Genomic DNA, 16,041 nt, shown 5'->3' with positions numbered 1-16,041 from the left:
TATCTCAAGTGTCTAGAACAATGCCTGGCATCTAAGGAGTGCTTAATAAATATTTGTTGAGGAATAGAAAAGTAAATGAGTTTGTCTCTCTCTCTTTTTTCTGGTGGAGGAGTGGGCAGGGTCTCACTCTATCACCCAGGCTGGAATGTAGTGATGCAATCATGGCTCATTGCAGCCTCGAACTCCTGGGCTTGGGCGATTCTCCTGCCTTAGCCTCCCAAGTAGCTGGGACTACAGGTGCACACCACCAAGCCCGGTTAATTTTTTTTTTTTTTGAGATGGAGTTTCACTCTTGTTGCCCAGGCTGGGGTACAATGGAGCGATCTCAGCTCACAGCAATCTCTGCCCCCTGGGTTCAAGCAATTGTCCTGCCTCAGCCTCCTGAGTAGCTTGGATTGCGGGCATGCACCACCACGCCTGGCTAATTTTGTATTTTTAGTAGAGACAGAGTTTCTTCATGTTGGTCAGGCTGGTCTCGAACTCCTGACCTCAGGTGATCCGCTCGCCGTGGCCTCCCAAAGTGCTTGGATTACAGTGAGCCACCGCACCTGGCTGAATCTCTTTTTGATACTTGGATAAGTGAAAGCTTCAGCATTGGAATATCATATCTGGTAGTGTTGCCTTTATTTAAGCCAATGTTCTTTGAGGTGAGGCTGTTTCCTAGGCAATGTGAGTGATATTCATTTGGAAAACAGGAATGTCCCTGGGTCTTGAGTAAAGTGGGTTCTGGAGCTTCCTTTGCCTAGATGCCCCTACGCTACCTGGGGGAATGAGTTAGGAGGCATGTGTGGATGTGCCCAGGTCCCTGGGTGTTGGACTGGACTGTGCTGGGAGGAATGGTGCCCTACCCGCTGCGTGAACTGGGAGGCCCAGGCAGGGTGGAGGCTCCCCCAAGCCAAGGCAGGTCATGGGACTGTGAGTTGGGGGTGCAGCCCATTGACAGATGAGAAGAAACTGCCACTCAGTGGACACCCCCCAAGTGCCTTGGGGATGTTGAAAAGCTCTGTGGATTGGTGCTTGTCTAGCACAGCCAGAGGGGCCACCCCAGTTCCTGCCAGGGACTCACCACCTCCCACACAGAGAGTCCAGCCACCTGGGAATCTACCACTAATGCCGGAACAGAGGACAAGGAGGGGCTTTGACAGAATCTCCTACTGCAGACACCAAGAGAGTCGCCTGGGACTGGATGTAATCCGACTTGCAATCCACTCATGGTCCTCTCGATTGCATGATCACCGTCGTTCCAGACACTAGATGCTGTGTTCAGTGATAGACTGGGCATTCTCTGTCGCTGCCACTAAAACGTAAGCTCCGCAAGCTCAGAGTTTTTATCTGTTGTGCTCAGAACAGGGCCTGGCATAGAGTAGCTGCTCAGTAAGTAAATATGTGCTAAATACATGAAAGAAGCGAGGGAGGGAAGGAGGGAGGAAGGGAGAGAAGGCACCATATTCCAGACCACCGCGTCCTTTCTGAAAGTGCTCCACTGCCCCTAGGCTCTCTGTATTCTTGCCCTCATCCACAAAGTACCCATGTGAATTTGTATTTGCTTTGCTTGGATCTGTTTTGTATAGATACACCAGAAGTCACACACTATGATGTTTGAGGTTTCCAAGATAAAAAGAAAGTTCACAGTGACAGTAGTTTAAGATTCTGCAAAAGAAAGGACATTACATTAACAATGTATTTAACGCTCACAAAATGTAGCATAATCTCTACATAATGGCTTACGCCCAGTGCCACAGCTGTACCGGGAAGTCACTATACCCAGGAGTTGGCCAAGGAAGGCTGAAGCTTGAGGGCTGCTGACAGTGAATGTGAGGCATTCGTCATCTCCTCTTATCACTGGTCAAGGCGTGTTCACGACTTTGCAAAGTCAAGACTATACCTGCAGAGAATGTCCTGAAACTACAGGCAACCTGATTTTCATACAATCCTGAAACACAGGAGAAGCAAAAGTTTCCTTCCTCTCCTGTCCTGTGTGTGGTTTCTACACACTTCTCAGAAAGGGTGAAATAATGCTGCCTTCTGGCCGTTTTGCTGGTGCTTAAAAATTGAGGAGTTTCAGGATATGAATTTTAGCCATTTCTGTATTGTAAGATTGTGGGGGAATTGTTTTTTTCTTCTTTATGCTCTTCTGTATTTTCTAGTTCCTTGACAATGAACAAGTACTACTTTTTTTTTTTTTTCTGAGACGGAGTCTCGCTCTGTCACCCAGGCTGGAGTGCAGTGACGCAATCTTGGCTCACTGCAACCTCCGCCCCAGGTTCAAGTGATTCTCCTATCTCAGCCTCCTGAGTAGCTGGGATTACAGGTGTGTGCCACCATGCCCAGCTAATTTTTGTATTTTTAGTAGAGACGGGGTTTCACCATGTTGGCCAGGCTGGTCTTGAGCTCCTGACCTCAAGTGATCCGCCCACCTAAGCCTTCCAAAGTGCTGGGATTACAGGCGTGAGCCACCATGCCTGGCCCAAGTACTACTATTATAAAAACAAAACAAAACAAAAAGTTAGAAAAATTTATGGGTTGGGTGTGGTGGCTCACGCCTGTAATCCCAGCACTTTGGGAGGCTGAAGTGGGAGGATCACCTGAAGCCAGGAGTTCGAGACCAGCCTGGGCGAAATACTATGACTCCATCTTTAAAAGAATTTTTTTTTTAAATTAGCTCATGTGGCGGCACGTACTGGTAGTCCCAGCTACTCAGGAGACTGAGACAGGAGGATGGCTTGAGCCCAGGAGTTCCAGGCTGCGGTGAAATATGATTGTGCCACTGCACTCTGGCCTGGGCAACAGAGATCCTGTCTTTAAAAGCAAAAACAAACAAACGAAAAACTTGTGTATTTAAGTTTACAAGTTCCAAATCAATTAAAATTTCATTTTAAGTTAGCCCATATACTAAGGGCCCCCACAGAGGTACAAATCCTAACAAAAGCAAAAATAGCCGTTGTCTATAGCAGAAGTCAGACTGAAAGCAAAACGTGTGTGCCTGTAAACTGTCCTTCTCTTTTTTTTCTTTTTTTTTTGAGATGGGGTGTCACTCTGTTGCCCAAGCTGGTGTGCAGTGGCATGATCTCAGCTCGCTGCAACCTCCGCCTCCTGGATTCAATCGATTCTCCTGCCCCAGCCTACCAAGTAGCTGGGATTACAGGTGCCCACCACCATGCCTGGCTAATTTTTGTATTTTTAGTGGAGACGGGGTTTCACCATGTTGGCCAGGCTGGTCTCGAACTCCTGACCTCAAGTGAGCCACCCATCTTGGCCTCCCAAAGTGCTGGGATTACAGGTATGAGCCACCACGCCCGGCCTCCAGGAGACTTGGATCCTTACACCACACACCAGCTTGCCCTGGAAGCCTTAGTCCTGGCAAGAGCCTCTGCAAGGGGAATGTGTTCCCAGAAAGAACTGCTTGTAGAGAGGAAGGAGTTAAATAAAGAACGCAGCTGTCCCAGTAACCTCTCCCTCCCTCCTGTAGAACTAACAACTGGCCACACTGCCCAGGCCAGGTCCCCACTGTTACCTTTTCACAACCAGAAAATTGTAGTCTTGTCCATAAATGGATTTGGATAGATTATTCAAGAATCGCAGCAACTCCCTTTCACCCTCACTTGCCCTGAATCCCCAGCCCTAGAAAACAATTTTAATCTCTCTACCTCCCCCTTAGTTGAAGGCAGGCTTTGACTAAGCTAATTTAACAATACACTGAATTTAACAAGAAAAGGACAAGAACCAGCCCCAGGAAATGTAGCCCTATAAGGGCCACAGGCCTGCAGATTTTGAGAGGAGGGGAATGCTGGCACGGTGGCAGCCTAGGGCTGCCAGGCTCTGGGTGTGTGTTGGGAGGGGTGGTTGGGTGTGTGTGTGTGTGTGTGCACGCACGCATGCTGGGCAGGGGTGAAGGGGACAGGCCAAAATGGAAGTGGGGCAAAGAGTCCAAGGTCCAGACGCTGAGAGCTGCCACCTATCTGTCCAGTGTCATTCTGCATAGCCCCTATGGTGGGCTGAATAATGACCTCCAGAGATGTCCACAACCTAACCCCCAACATTTGCGAATATGTTACCTTCCATGATAAACGGGAGTTAGCAGATGTGACTAGGCTAAGGGTCTCGAGATGGAAAGATGATCCTAGATTATTGGGTGGGCCCAATGTCATCACAAGGGTCCTCGCATGGGGAAGAGGCAGGCAGGAGGGTCCGAGGAGGAGGGGTGGGGATGGAAGCAGAGATTAGGGTGGTTTGAAGATGGCTTGAAGATGGAAGCAGGGAGCTTGAGTTAAGGAATGCGGCCAGGCGCAGTGACTCACGCCTGTAATCCCAGCAATTTGGGGGGCCAAGGCGGGCGGATCACCTGAGGTCAGGAGTTCAAGACCAGCCTGGCCAAAATGGCAAAACCCCATCTCTACTAAAAATACAAAAAAAAAAAAAAAAAATAGCCGGGCCTGGTGGCATGTGCCTCTAATCCCAGCTACTCGGGGGCTGAGGCACGAGAATCGCTTGAACCCAGGAGGCGGAGGTTGCAGTGACCCCAGATCACACCATTGCACTGCAGCCTGGAGAACAGAGTGAGACTCCGTCCCAAAAAAAGAAAAAAGGAATGTGGCATCCTTTCTAGAAGCTGCAAAGGGCAAGGAACTGATTCTCCCCAGAGCCTCTGGAAGGACCACAGCCTTGCCAATCCATTTTGGGTTTCTCTCTTTCTTTCTTCCTTCTTTTTTTTTTTCTTTTTCTTTTTTTTTTTTTTGAAACAAAGTCTCACTCTGTTGCCCGGGCTGCAGTACAGTGACACCATCTCGGCTTGCTGCAATCTCTGCCTCCTGCATTCAAGAGATCCTCCTATCTCACACTCCCTGGTAGCTGGGACCACAGGCACGCACCACCACCCTCCCTTTCTTTTCCTATTCTTTTTTATAGATAGGGTCTCATTCCGTTACCCAGGCTTTGGGTTGTATGGAACTGATGTCCCTTTCTTTTTTATAGACAGGGTCTCACTCTGTCACCCAGGCTGGAATGCAGTGGTGCAATCACAGCTCACTGCAGCCTCAAACTCTTGGGCTCAAGTGATCCTCCCAACTCAGCCTCTTGAGTAGTCCTCTGCAGGTGCCCACCACCACGCCTGGCTAATGTTTTATTTTTTGTAGAGACAGAGTCTTGCAGTGTTGCCCAGGCTGTTCTCAACTCCTAGACTCAAGTGATCCTCGCATCGCAGCCTCCCCAAGTGCTGGGATTACAGGCATGAGCACCCAGCCCCATTTGGGATTTCTGACCTCTAAAACTATAAGAGAATGAATTTTTGTTTCAAGCCACTACGTTTGTGGGGATGCATTACAGCAGCCATAGGAAACTAATCCAGCTTCCAGGAACTGGGGGCCCGGCCAGACCTCCACGGGGTGCACTGGCAGAAGAGACTGGCTCACCCATCTCTGAGCTGGGCATCCTCAGCCTGGTTCCCTGAATCTTGAGAGTCCTACATGGAAGGGTGAAGTCCCTTAGTGTGGCCCCAGCATTTCAAAACCCCTTGGAAGTCACCCATGTGCTCCCAGGCAGGCTTCCTAAGAAAATGAAAATATCGAGTTTCTTGATTTGTGGCTAGTATTGCACCCCGTCAGTGTGGCAATGCGGTTCTGTCACCAGAAACGCTGACTGGCAACTTCTGTGTGGTTGTAAAACAGGGACTGGATTCACTGAGACTGATTCCTACGGTGTGGTTATGGTGTGGCAAGCCAAGCACAGGTGTTTTTGAGATCGTGACTGTTGCTATTTCCTTAACAATCTACATAAAATGAGCACCCATCAGGCAGAAGCCGGTGACATCTTCACTTCTGTTTCTCACATCTGTTTTATGGGCTCTTTTTAAAAAAAAAAATTATTTATTTATTTATTTATGTATTTTGAGAAAGCTGCAAATATGGATGCCTTGTGCCCTGCCCCAGCCTCCCAAGGGTAAAGGAATATGGCTGCACCTTTCCTTCCATCTTCCAAGTCTTGCACATTGCTAGGGTTTGAATGTGTCCCCAAATTTCACCTCCTGATCCCCCCTCACTCTCTTCTCATGGATGGGTGGATTCATTCATGGACTAATGGGTTCATGGACCAATGGATTATCATGGGAGTGGGGCTGGTGGCTTTATAAAAGAGGGGATGGGTGTGGTGGCTCACTCCTGTAATCCCAACACTTTGGGAGGCCGAGGCAGGTGGATCACTTGAGGTCAGCAGTTCAAGACAAGGGCAACAGGTGAAACACCATCTCTACTAAAAATACAAAAATTAGCCGGGTGTGGTGGCAGGTGCCTGTAATCCCAGCTACTCGGGAGGCTGAGGCAGGAGAATTGCTTGAATCCAGGAGGCAGAGGTTGCAGTGAGCCAAGATCGCACCACTACCCTCCAGCCTGGGCAACAGAGTGATACTCCATCTCAAAAGAAAAAAAAAAAGGAGGAAAATAAATCTGAGCACCTTAGCACCCTCAGCCCCCCTTGCCATGTGATACCCTGACCACCTCGTGACTCTGCAGAGAATCTCCACCAGCAAGAAGGCCCTCACCAGATTTAGTCCCTAGACCTTGGACTTCTCAGCCTCCCAAACTGTAAGAAATAAATGCCTTTTCTTTATCAATTACCTAGCTTCAGATATTCTGTTATAAGCAACAGAAAATGGACTAAGACACACACAAACATCTGTCCCTGCTCATGTTACCTCAGAACTTTTCAGGGAGGGGAATTCTAGGAAATGCAGTTACAGTTTAGCAGAACTACCGCAGTGCAAACCCACCACAGGCCAAGTCACTGAACTCTGCCGGTGTCCCCATGGGACAGCCATCGCCTGCCTAACTGGGAGGTCTGAGTGTTATAATACCTAGAGAAGCACCACTGGCCAGCAAAAAATGTTGGCTTCTTCCTGCCATCCCCCACCCACTCTCCCGAGGGAGGTGAGAAGAGTCCCTCTAGGTATTAGAAATGCTCCAGAAAGATCAACTGATTAGAAGGTAAGGAATTAATGGAAAGAGATGGTGCAGATTCAGGGTTTGTAGGGCTGAAGTGTATATAATATATGGAGCCCCCTTTATAAACAAATACACAACTCACTATAAAATTAGGCACAAAAGTATTTCTTTTTTTTCTTTTTTTTTTTTTTTGAGTTGGAGCCTTACTCTGCACTCAGGCTGGAGTGCAGTGGTGCTGTCTCAGCTCACTGCAACCTCCATCTCCCAGGTTCAAGCAATTCTCCTGCCTCAGCCTCCCAAGTAGCTGGGATTACAGGCACCTGCCACTATGCCTGGCTAATTTTTGTATTTGCAGTAGAGATGGGGTTTCACCATGTTGGCCAGGCTGGTCTTGAACTCCTGACCTCAGGTGATCCACCCACCTGGGCCTCCGAAAGTGCTGGAATTACAGGTGTGAGCCACCACATCTGGCCAAAAGTATTTCTTTAGAATGATAAACAGGTTACAATTTTTTTTTTTTTTTTTTTTTTTTTTTGAGACAGAATCTTGCTCTGTGGCTCAGGCTAGAGTGTAGTGGCATGATCTCAGTTCACTGCAACCTTCACCTCCTGGGTTCATGTGATTCTCCTGGCTCAGCCTCCCGAGTAGCTGGGATTACAGGCACAGGCCACCACACCTGGCTAATTTTTGTACTTTTAGTAGAGACGAGTTTCACCATGTTGGCCAGGCTGGTCTTGAACTCCTGACCTCAGGTGATCCACCTGGCTCAGCCTCCCAAAGTGCTGGGATTAGAGGCGTGAGCCACCGCACCCAGCCATCAAAGATGTAACCTTGAAGCAAACTGCAGAAGCCTTTTCCCTTAGCCTTAAAATGGACTCCACGTCCCTCCCTTCTTCACAGTATAAACTCCCTTCACATTTACCTAACTGTATGCTCGTGTCTAGTTATGTGCCTTCTTAGAGGTTCCAGACGCTAATGTTGAGACGGACAGACCAAGCCTGGAGATCCTGCTGCAAAATTCCAGACATGACCTCAAGGCGTCTAATTAAGAATCCAGCCATTGTTGAGATGATGCCAGCCCACGCTTCCAGTGGACTAGGACCCAAGACAGCCACCGGAACAAGACAAACAGACATTGTACTTAGCATGATCCTTGCCTGACTTCCACATCGTTTTCCCGTTTTAAACCCTTGCCTTGGCCGGGCGCGGTGGCTCACGCCTGTAATCCCAGCACTTTGGGAGGCCGAGGCGGGCAGATCGCGAGGTCAGGAGATAGAAACCACCCTGGCTAACACGGTGAAACCCCGTTTCTACAAAAAACACAAAAAATTAGCTGGGCGTGGTGGCGGGCGCCTGTAGTCCCAGCTATTCGGGAGGCTGAGGCAGGAGAATGGCGTGAACCCGGAAGGCGGAGCTTGCAGTGAGCCGAGATCGCGCCACTGCACTCCAGCCTAGGTGACGGAGACTCCGTCTCAAAAATAAGTAAATAAATAACCCTTGCCTTTCCCACTCCCCATACCCCACAATTCAAAGTGATTGCTTTGGGGATAGGAATCCAACCATTTCCTCTTGCTAGCTTTGGAAATAAAGTCACTTTCTTTCCACCACATCTTGCTCTTGTTAGACTCTGCAGGCAGCCAGCGACTGAACCAGCATTCGGTTACATCCCCTGAGGCAGATGACACTTGCGTGATCCCGTAACCGATTTCTTGTCAGAATGTTGGCATCTTTCACCCAGTCGTTTTTTTGTAATTTTATCTATTTGTTTGAAAAAGGAATCCTTCTTGCAATCCTGTCATTTTCAGTGCCTTTTTATTATTTTTGAGACGGAGTCTCGGTCTGTCACCCAGGCTGGGGTGCAGTGGCGCAATCTCCGCTCACTGCAACCTCCGCCTCCCGGGTTCAAGTGATTCTCCTGCCTCAGCCCTCCAAGTAGCTGGGATTACAGGCGCCTGCCACCACGCCTGGCTAATTTTTGTATTTTTAGTAGAGACGGGTTTCAGCCATACTGGCCAGGCTGGTCTCCAACTCCTGGCCTCATGTGATCCGCCCGCCTGGGCCTCCTAAAGTGCTGGGATTACAGGCGTGAGCCACCGCGCCTGGCATCAGTGCATCCTTTTTGAAGTGATTCCAAGTTGTCGCCCGCTTTTTTCATGTAACATATAAATACATCTCTATATCTGGAAATATCCAATGCATAATTCAATTGTCTGCTAGGTATTTCATCACATATTTTCACGAGCGTGGCCAATTTCAAAAGAGTTCTACAAAGAGGAAATGCAAGAATGTGGGAAGAGCAAAAGAAAAGCTCTATGTTGCAAAACCCATTTTTGCTAATGTGTCTAGTGGGCTCCCTGGACGACCTGTTTTTAAATTCTTGGTCTCCCTGCACCGCGTCCCTCCTTTGCTGCGCTAGCTTTATGACGCATCTTGGAAGAACACGGCAGATTTAAAACCCTCTCCCAACAGACGTCAAACTGCACATGGTGCAGGCTCGGGCTGGGGAGCGGGCCTGCGGCTGCCCAGCTGCTAAAGGACTTCCTCCTCGTGCACCGCGGCCGGCTCCAGGGCAAACCCCACGCCATTTAGAAATGCTGGAAGTTTCTGTCTCTCCCTCCCCCTGCTCGGAGCCCATTCCCCCCACCCCCAGAGCCCCACCTCTTCCTTCACTGGGCCCTTTCTAACTCCTTCCCCTTAAAACCCTTTTCAAAAGAGGGTTGACGGGCGGCGGAGGTTGCAGTGAGCTGCGATCGCGCCACTGCACTCCAGCCTGGTGACTCCGTCTCAAAAAAAGGGGGGAGGGGGGCGGGGGGGAGTTGAAAGCTTAATATGTACTTTGGGGGCTATTAAAACAAACATTTCGACTAAAGGGGCGAATCCTCGAATTGTGCTATCGAGCACCCGAGAGGAGAATGAGGGGGGATCAGGAGGGGTGGGGGCTCCAGGGAACGCCCAGCGGCCTGGGCCTGGGTCTCGCGGGGCCCTTCCGGAAGGATCGCGGCCCCCGAAGGTGGACGTCCCGCGGGGCTCCAGTCTCCAGGACGTTCCGGGAGGCTCCGAGCTCTGGGAGGCCGGCTGCGTGGGGTCCCCGCGCTGCTGCCGCCGCAGAGGCCCCCCGGGCCGCAGTTCCCGGAGCGGGAAAGTCCCTCGCGGGGGCGGGGGGCCTCGGGGGCGGGGCGGGGGCGGGGGCGCGGGCGGGGCGGGGCGGGGCGGGTTGGGCGCTGGCGGCCAAGCCGGGTCTCCTCTGCCAGGACGCCCCGCCGCTGCTCGGGAAGAGGCGGGCCCTGCGCGCCCTGCGCTCGCCATGGCGCTCCCGGCGGCGACGTGAGCGGCTCCGCGGACCCCAAGCGGGGCCCCGGCCGCGACCTGAGTTGCCGCCGAGCGCCCGGGGCCATGCGACCGACGCGGCTGTGGTCGCTGCTGCTGCTGCTCGGAGTCTTCGCCGCCGCCGCCGCTGCCGCCGCCGCCGCTGCCGCCGCCGCCGCAGCCGCCGCGGCCCCGCCAGGTGAGCCGGGCCTGGGCCTCCGCGGCGGGACGGGGGCGCAGTTGCAGCGTGTGGGGGTTGGGGGACTCCCGGATCGTGGGATGGGGGGAATCTGCCGGGTGCTCAGATTGGGTGGGAATCTGTGGGGTGCTCCTGGTGGGTGGGATATGCGGAGTGCTCAGATCAGGTGGGAACCTGCGGGTGCCCCGGGTGAGGGTCTGCGGGGTGCTCAGGGCTACAGGGGCCCGCGGGGAGCCCGCAGCGAGGCTGGGGTGGGCGGCCAGGAGTTCCAGACAGGAGCTGGGCAGGAGCAGGAAGACGGGGGGCACCCCTCCTGGCGTCCTGGCCGCCGGGACACCCCTCTCCGGGAGAGGACACTCGGTGCCCCTCCGTGAAGCCGGTAACCTCGGCTGCGCCACCTCCCCTACCCGCTCGCCCGCGCCGGGAAAGCCAGCGTGGCCCCAGTCTCCGAATTTCTCGGAATGAACAACAGCAAATTGAATCCAGGGCTCGGGCAGGGGCCGCTTCTGCTGGCCACGGGTTCTGCAGCCGGGCGAGACCGCGCTTAGTCCCCGCCTAGAGTGCCTCCCGAGGGCCTGGCTGGAAGCTAGACTCAGTCCCTTTGTAGAAGCAGCGGTGGAGCAGGGACCAGCGTCTTGGACGGGTGACCCAGACTCAATTCCGACTTTGGCCGAGGGCATGTTTGATACTGGGTGTGAAATCCAGACAGTTCCCGCAGTCATACAGATGGGGCAGCAGCATTCAGGCAGGGCTCAGAACTGTCCGGGTCGCTTCAGTGTTGGGGCGGAAGAGGAAGAGTGTCAACTGAGCCAGGCATGCATGCATTTATTTATTTATTTATTTATTTTATTGTTGTTTGAGACAGGGTGTCGCTCTGTCGCCCAGGCTGGAGTGCAGTGGGCAGCATCTCAGCTACTACAGCCTCCGCCTCCCGTGCTCAAGCGATCCTCCCACCTCAGCCTCCCAAGAAGGTGGGATTATTGGCCACACCTGGCCAATTTTTGTATTTTTTGTAGAGAGGAGGTCTCGCTATGTTGCCCAGGCTGTTCTTGTACTCCTGGGCTCCAGCAATCCACCTGCCTCGGCCTCCGAAAGCGCTGGGATTACAGGCTTGAGGCACCGTGCCCAGCTGAACCAGGCTTTTAAAACCGGTTCTGTCCCTACCCAGGGAGCTTCTTACCTGGTGGCCTCCTTAACCTCTGACACCAACTGACCACGCTTATGAGCCAAACATAAAAACCAAAAGAAGGCCAGGCTTGGTGGCTCACGCCTGTAATCCCATCACTTTGGGAGGCTGAGGCAGGATCATGAGGTCAGGAGTTCGAGACCAGCTTGACCAACATGGTGAAACCCCCGTCTCTGCTAAAAATACATAGCTGGGCGTGGTGGCGCCCGCCTGTAATCCCAGCTACTCAGGAGGCCAAGGCAGGAGAATCACTTGAACCCGAGAGGCGGAGGTTGCAGTGGGCTGAGATCTCACCACTGCATCCCGACTCTGTCTCAGAAAAAAAAAAAAAAAGAAAAAGGGGAAAAGACCTTAATGACAAATGTGTGGCTGGAACATTCTTGTGTATGTATCTGCGTTTGTTTTGCTGGGTTCTTTCCCCTGGGGAGAGTGATATCATAGGTTGGACAGCCCTTAGACAGTCTCGAGAACTTAGAAGATTCTTCCCATTCGAAGCTATAACCTTGTGTTGTGGGTTTGTTTTTTCTACCGGCATTCCTTGCAAAGGCCTATAAGTTCCGTATCTCCTTGATCTGGGGTGCCTTGCACTTGAGGAAATTATTATCTGCTTTTCCATGGGAGTCAGACAGATGGGTTCAAATCCTGACTCTACTTCCACTCGGCTTCAAGTCTTGAGCAATCTGTGTATGCCTCCTCCTAATGAGAGCTGGTGATTGTCCTGTGTGGGATGAGCAGGCGAGTGACTTCATGCCAGAGAGGAGAGACTAGTGGTGATCTGTGGACTGTTTGTGACTTACCTGTGATGAGTCCAGAGGTTGAAAGATATATTTAGAAACTTTATAGTCTGACGTTGCCACGACATCCAGGTGCCTGTCCATCTTGCTAACGATTAACTTTTATTGTATTCTACAAAAGTTTTGGTCTGTGTGATACGTTGCAAAATAAAAAAATTTTTAAAAGTGAGGCCGGGCATGGTGGCTCATGCCTGTAATCCCAGCACTTTGGGAGGCTGAGGCGGGTGGATCACCTGAGGTCGGGAGTTCAAGACCAGGCTGGTCAACATGATGAAATCCTGTCTCTACCAAAAATACAAAAATTAGCGGGGCGTGGTGGTACACACCTGTGTCCCAGCTACTCGGGAGGGTGAGGCAGGAGAATCACTTAAACTCAGGAGGCAGAGGTGCAGTAAGCTGAGAGCACGCCACTGCACTCCAGCCTGGGCAACAAGAGCAAGACTCTATCTCAAAAAACAAACAAAAACAAACAAAAAAACTGCCTCCATCGATCCTTTGAAAAGTAGTAGCAGCTGGGCACAGTGGCTCATGCCTGTAATCCCATCACTTTGGGAGGCAGAGGTGGGCGGATCATCTGAGATCAGAAGTTCCAGAGACCAGCCTGGCCAACATGGTGAAAACCCCGTCTTTACTAAAACTACAAAAATTACCCGGGCGTGGTGGTCGGCACCTGTGATCCCAGCTACTCGGGAGGCTGAGGCAGGAGAATCGCTTGAACCTGGGAGGCGGAGGTTGCAGCGAGCCGAGATCAGGCAACTGTACTCCAGCCTGGGCGACAGAGCGAGACTCTTGTCTCAAAAAAAAAAAAAAGAAAAGAAAAGTAGTAGTGCTTTAAACTAATCTGTTTTGCAACTATTTGAACATTTTCATATTAAACAGCTTAAAAACCTAATGGATATCTTCAAGAGAAACACTCTTTTAGTCAAAACACAGTGAAAGTATTCACAATGATTATATGGCAAATGGGTGGGTGGTAGATAGGTTTTCACACTTTCCCATAACTTACCAGTGTAATTTTGAAATTGCTTTTATGGTCAAAGAAAAAAAAAAGTGTTGGAAACTTTTTTTTTTGAGATAGTATCTCTCTCCATCGCCCAGGCTGCAGTGCAGTGGCATGATCACAGCTCATTGCAGCCTCAACCTCTCGGGCTCAAGCCATCCTCCCACCTCAGCCTTCTGAGTAGCTGGGACTACAGGTGCACACCATCATACCTGGCTAATTTTTGTATTTTTTTGTAGAGATGGGGTTTCACCGTGTTTCCCAGGCTGGTTTTGAACTCCTGGGGTCAAGAGACCCACCCGCCTCAGCCTCCCAAAGTGCTAGGATTATAGATGTGAACCACCCAGCCTGGCTCCGGAAACAGATTTTTTAAAGGGAGACATAGTATCTATCCCTTAGAGTTGTATAAGGGTAGAATATATAAAATACGGGACCTGTGGCAATTTGTAACAATGCCCTGTTAAGTAGTGGCCGTTTGCTCCAGATAGAAAAAGGTAACCAACAGCACAAGTGCAGTAAATCAACTGACTGTTCGGTTAGTTACCTGAGTGTTAAGGAATTAAGGCTTCTATTTGTAATTGTAGCAGCTGCTGCTGACTTTTTCAGGGGATTGGATATGTACTGTGCCACAGAATTTTTTATCATTATTTGCTGACTTGAACAGCCAAAGCTTTTCGTATGCTTAGAGACCACCGAGAAAGACAGTAAGTCCCCAGCAACTTAAAAACCATTGCATATGAATGTCCACTGGGTAAGCTCCTAAGTGTTCATAATCTTGGCAAGTGAAAATATCATGTAGCTGGAATGCTTTTGCCACCTTTATAAATGATCATGATAGTAACATTTATTGGTCAGATGAGATTCCAAGTGCTTTATATACATTACCTTTTTTTTTTTTTTTTTGAGACGGAGTCTTGCTCTTTCGCCCAGGCTGGAGTGCAGTGGCGCAATCTCGGCTCACTGCAAGCTCCGCCTCCCGGGTTCACGCCATTCTCCTGCCTCAGCCTCTCCGAGTAGCTGGGACTACAGGCGCCCGCCACCACGCCCGGCTAATTTTTTGTATTTTTTAGTAGAGACGGGGTTTCACCGTGGTCTCAATCTCCTGACCTTGTGATCTGCCCGCCTCAGCCTCCCAAAGTGCTGGGATTACAAGCGTGAGCCACCGCGCCCGGCCTACATTACCTCTCTTAATTTTCTCAGCCATTCCTTCGAACTAGGTTATATCTCTATTTTACTCCCTGGAAAGTCAAACGTTTTTTTTTTTTTTTGAGACGGAGTTTTGCTCTTGTTGCCCAGGCTGGAGTGCACTGGCGCGATCTCGGCTCACCACAACCTCCTCCGCCAAGGTTCAAACAATTCTCCCGCCTCAGCCTCCCGAGTAGCTGGGATTACAGACATGTGCCATCATGCATAATTTTTTTTGTATTTTTAGTAGAGATGGGGTTTCTCCATGTTGGTCAGGCTGGTCTCGAACTCCTGACCTCAGGTAATCCGCCCACCTCGGCCTCCCAAAGTGCTGGGATTACAGGCATGAGCCACCACGCCCGGCCAACCTTTCTTGATAGGAAGAGCCAAATAACCTAGGTCAAGAACTTGATGTCCAGTTGTTGTTGTTGTTTTTGAGACAGAGTCTTGCTCTGTCACCCAGGCTGGAATGCAGTAGCGCCATCTCAGCTCACTGCAACCTCTGCCTCCCAGGTTCAAGCGATTCTCCTGCCTCAGCCTCCCAAGTAGCTGGGACTGTAGGCACCTGCCACCATGCCTTGCTAATTTTTATATTTTTAGTAGGGGTGGGGTTTCACCATGTTGGCTAGGCTGGTCTCAAACTCTTGACCTCAAGTGATCCCCCCTGGCCTCGGCCTCCCAAAGTGTTGGGATTACAGGCATAAGCTACCATGCCTGGCCTAGTATTTCTTGAAGAGAACAATTTCCTGGTTATGGCTGAGGAATCAGAAAATGCTTTTTTACTTCTCATCTGCAAGGTGATGGAGGTGGGATCAATGATGTTCACCTGATTGATTTTCATCATAATGTCCCCTACCCCCCCACCATAGAAAGATCCTAAAGGGTCAGTCCTTAATTGTCAAGATTAAATGATTAATGTTAATTATATTTTATTATCTGTGTGTGATATATGTTAATCAAACTATGCTGTTAAGACCCAGGATATCCTCCTATTCTTTTTGTTTGTTTGATATGGAGTTTTGCTCTTGTTGCCCAGGCTGGAGTGCAATGGCACGGTCTCGACTCACTGCAACCTCCGCCTCCCAGGTTCAAGTGATTCTCCTGCCTCAGCCTCCCAAGTAACTGTGATTACAGTTGTGCATCACCACACCCGGCTAATTTTTGTATTTTTAATAGAGACGGGGTTTCACCATGTTGGTCAGGCTGGTCTTGCACTCCTGACCTCAAGTGATCTGCCTGTCTCAACCTCCCAAAGTGCTGGGATTACAGGCATGAGCCACCGCACCCAGCCCCTCCTATTCCTAAATATGCATAAAGTCTGAAATGCCTGGATCTGGGATAGATAGATCAAAGATGGTGGGATGGGTCAGGAAGGCAGAGTTTGTTCATTCACCTCTTCACTGGTTGTTAAATGGTCCTAGTGTTTGGCCCTGAGTGTA

At 50.5% G+C, this 16,041-nt stretch overlaps 1 protein-coding gene across 2 annotated transcripts in view; it reads left to right on the top strand.

Moving 5' to 3' along the window:
* The first annotated feature begins 10,089 nt into the window (after positions 1-10,089).
* IFNGR2 (interferon gamma receptor 2) overlaps positions 10,090-16,041 on the top strand; it is a 36,970-nt gene continuing 31,018 nt past the window's right edge. For both annotated transcript variants that reach the window (XM_055279570.2, XM_063639354.1), the window contains exon 1: positions 10,090-10,437. In XM_055279570.2, coding sequence (XP_055135545.2) covers positions 10,326-10,437 — 112 coding nt within the window. In that variant the 5' untranslated portion in view covers positions 10,090-10,325. The remainder of the gene's footprint in view (positions 10,438-16,041) is intronic.

The sequence above is a fragment of the Symphalangus syndactylus genome, chromosome 5 (genome assembly GCF_028878055.3).
Source record: "Symphalangus syndactylus isolate Jambi chromosome 5, NHGRI_mSymSyn1-v2.1_pri, whole genome shotgun sequence".
Classification (NCBI taxonomy): Eukaryota; Metazoa; Chordata; class Mammalia; order Primates; family Hylobatidae; genus Symphalangus; species Symphalangus syndactylus.
Note: the sequence above shows the minus strand (reverse complement) of the source record. Positions and strands in the feature narration are given on the sequence as shown.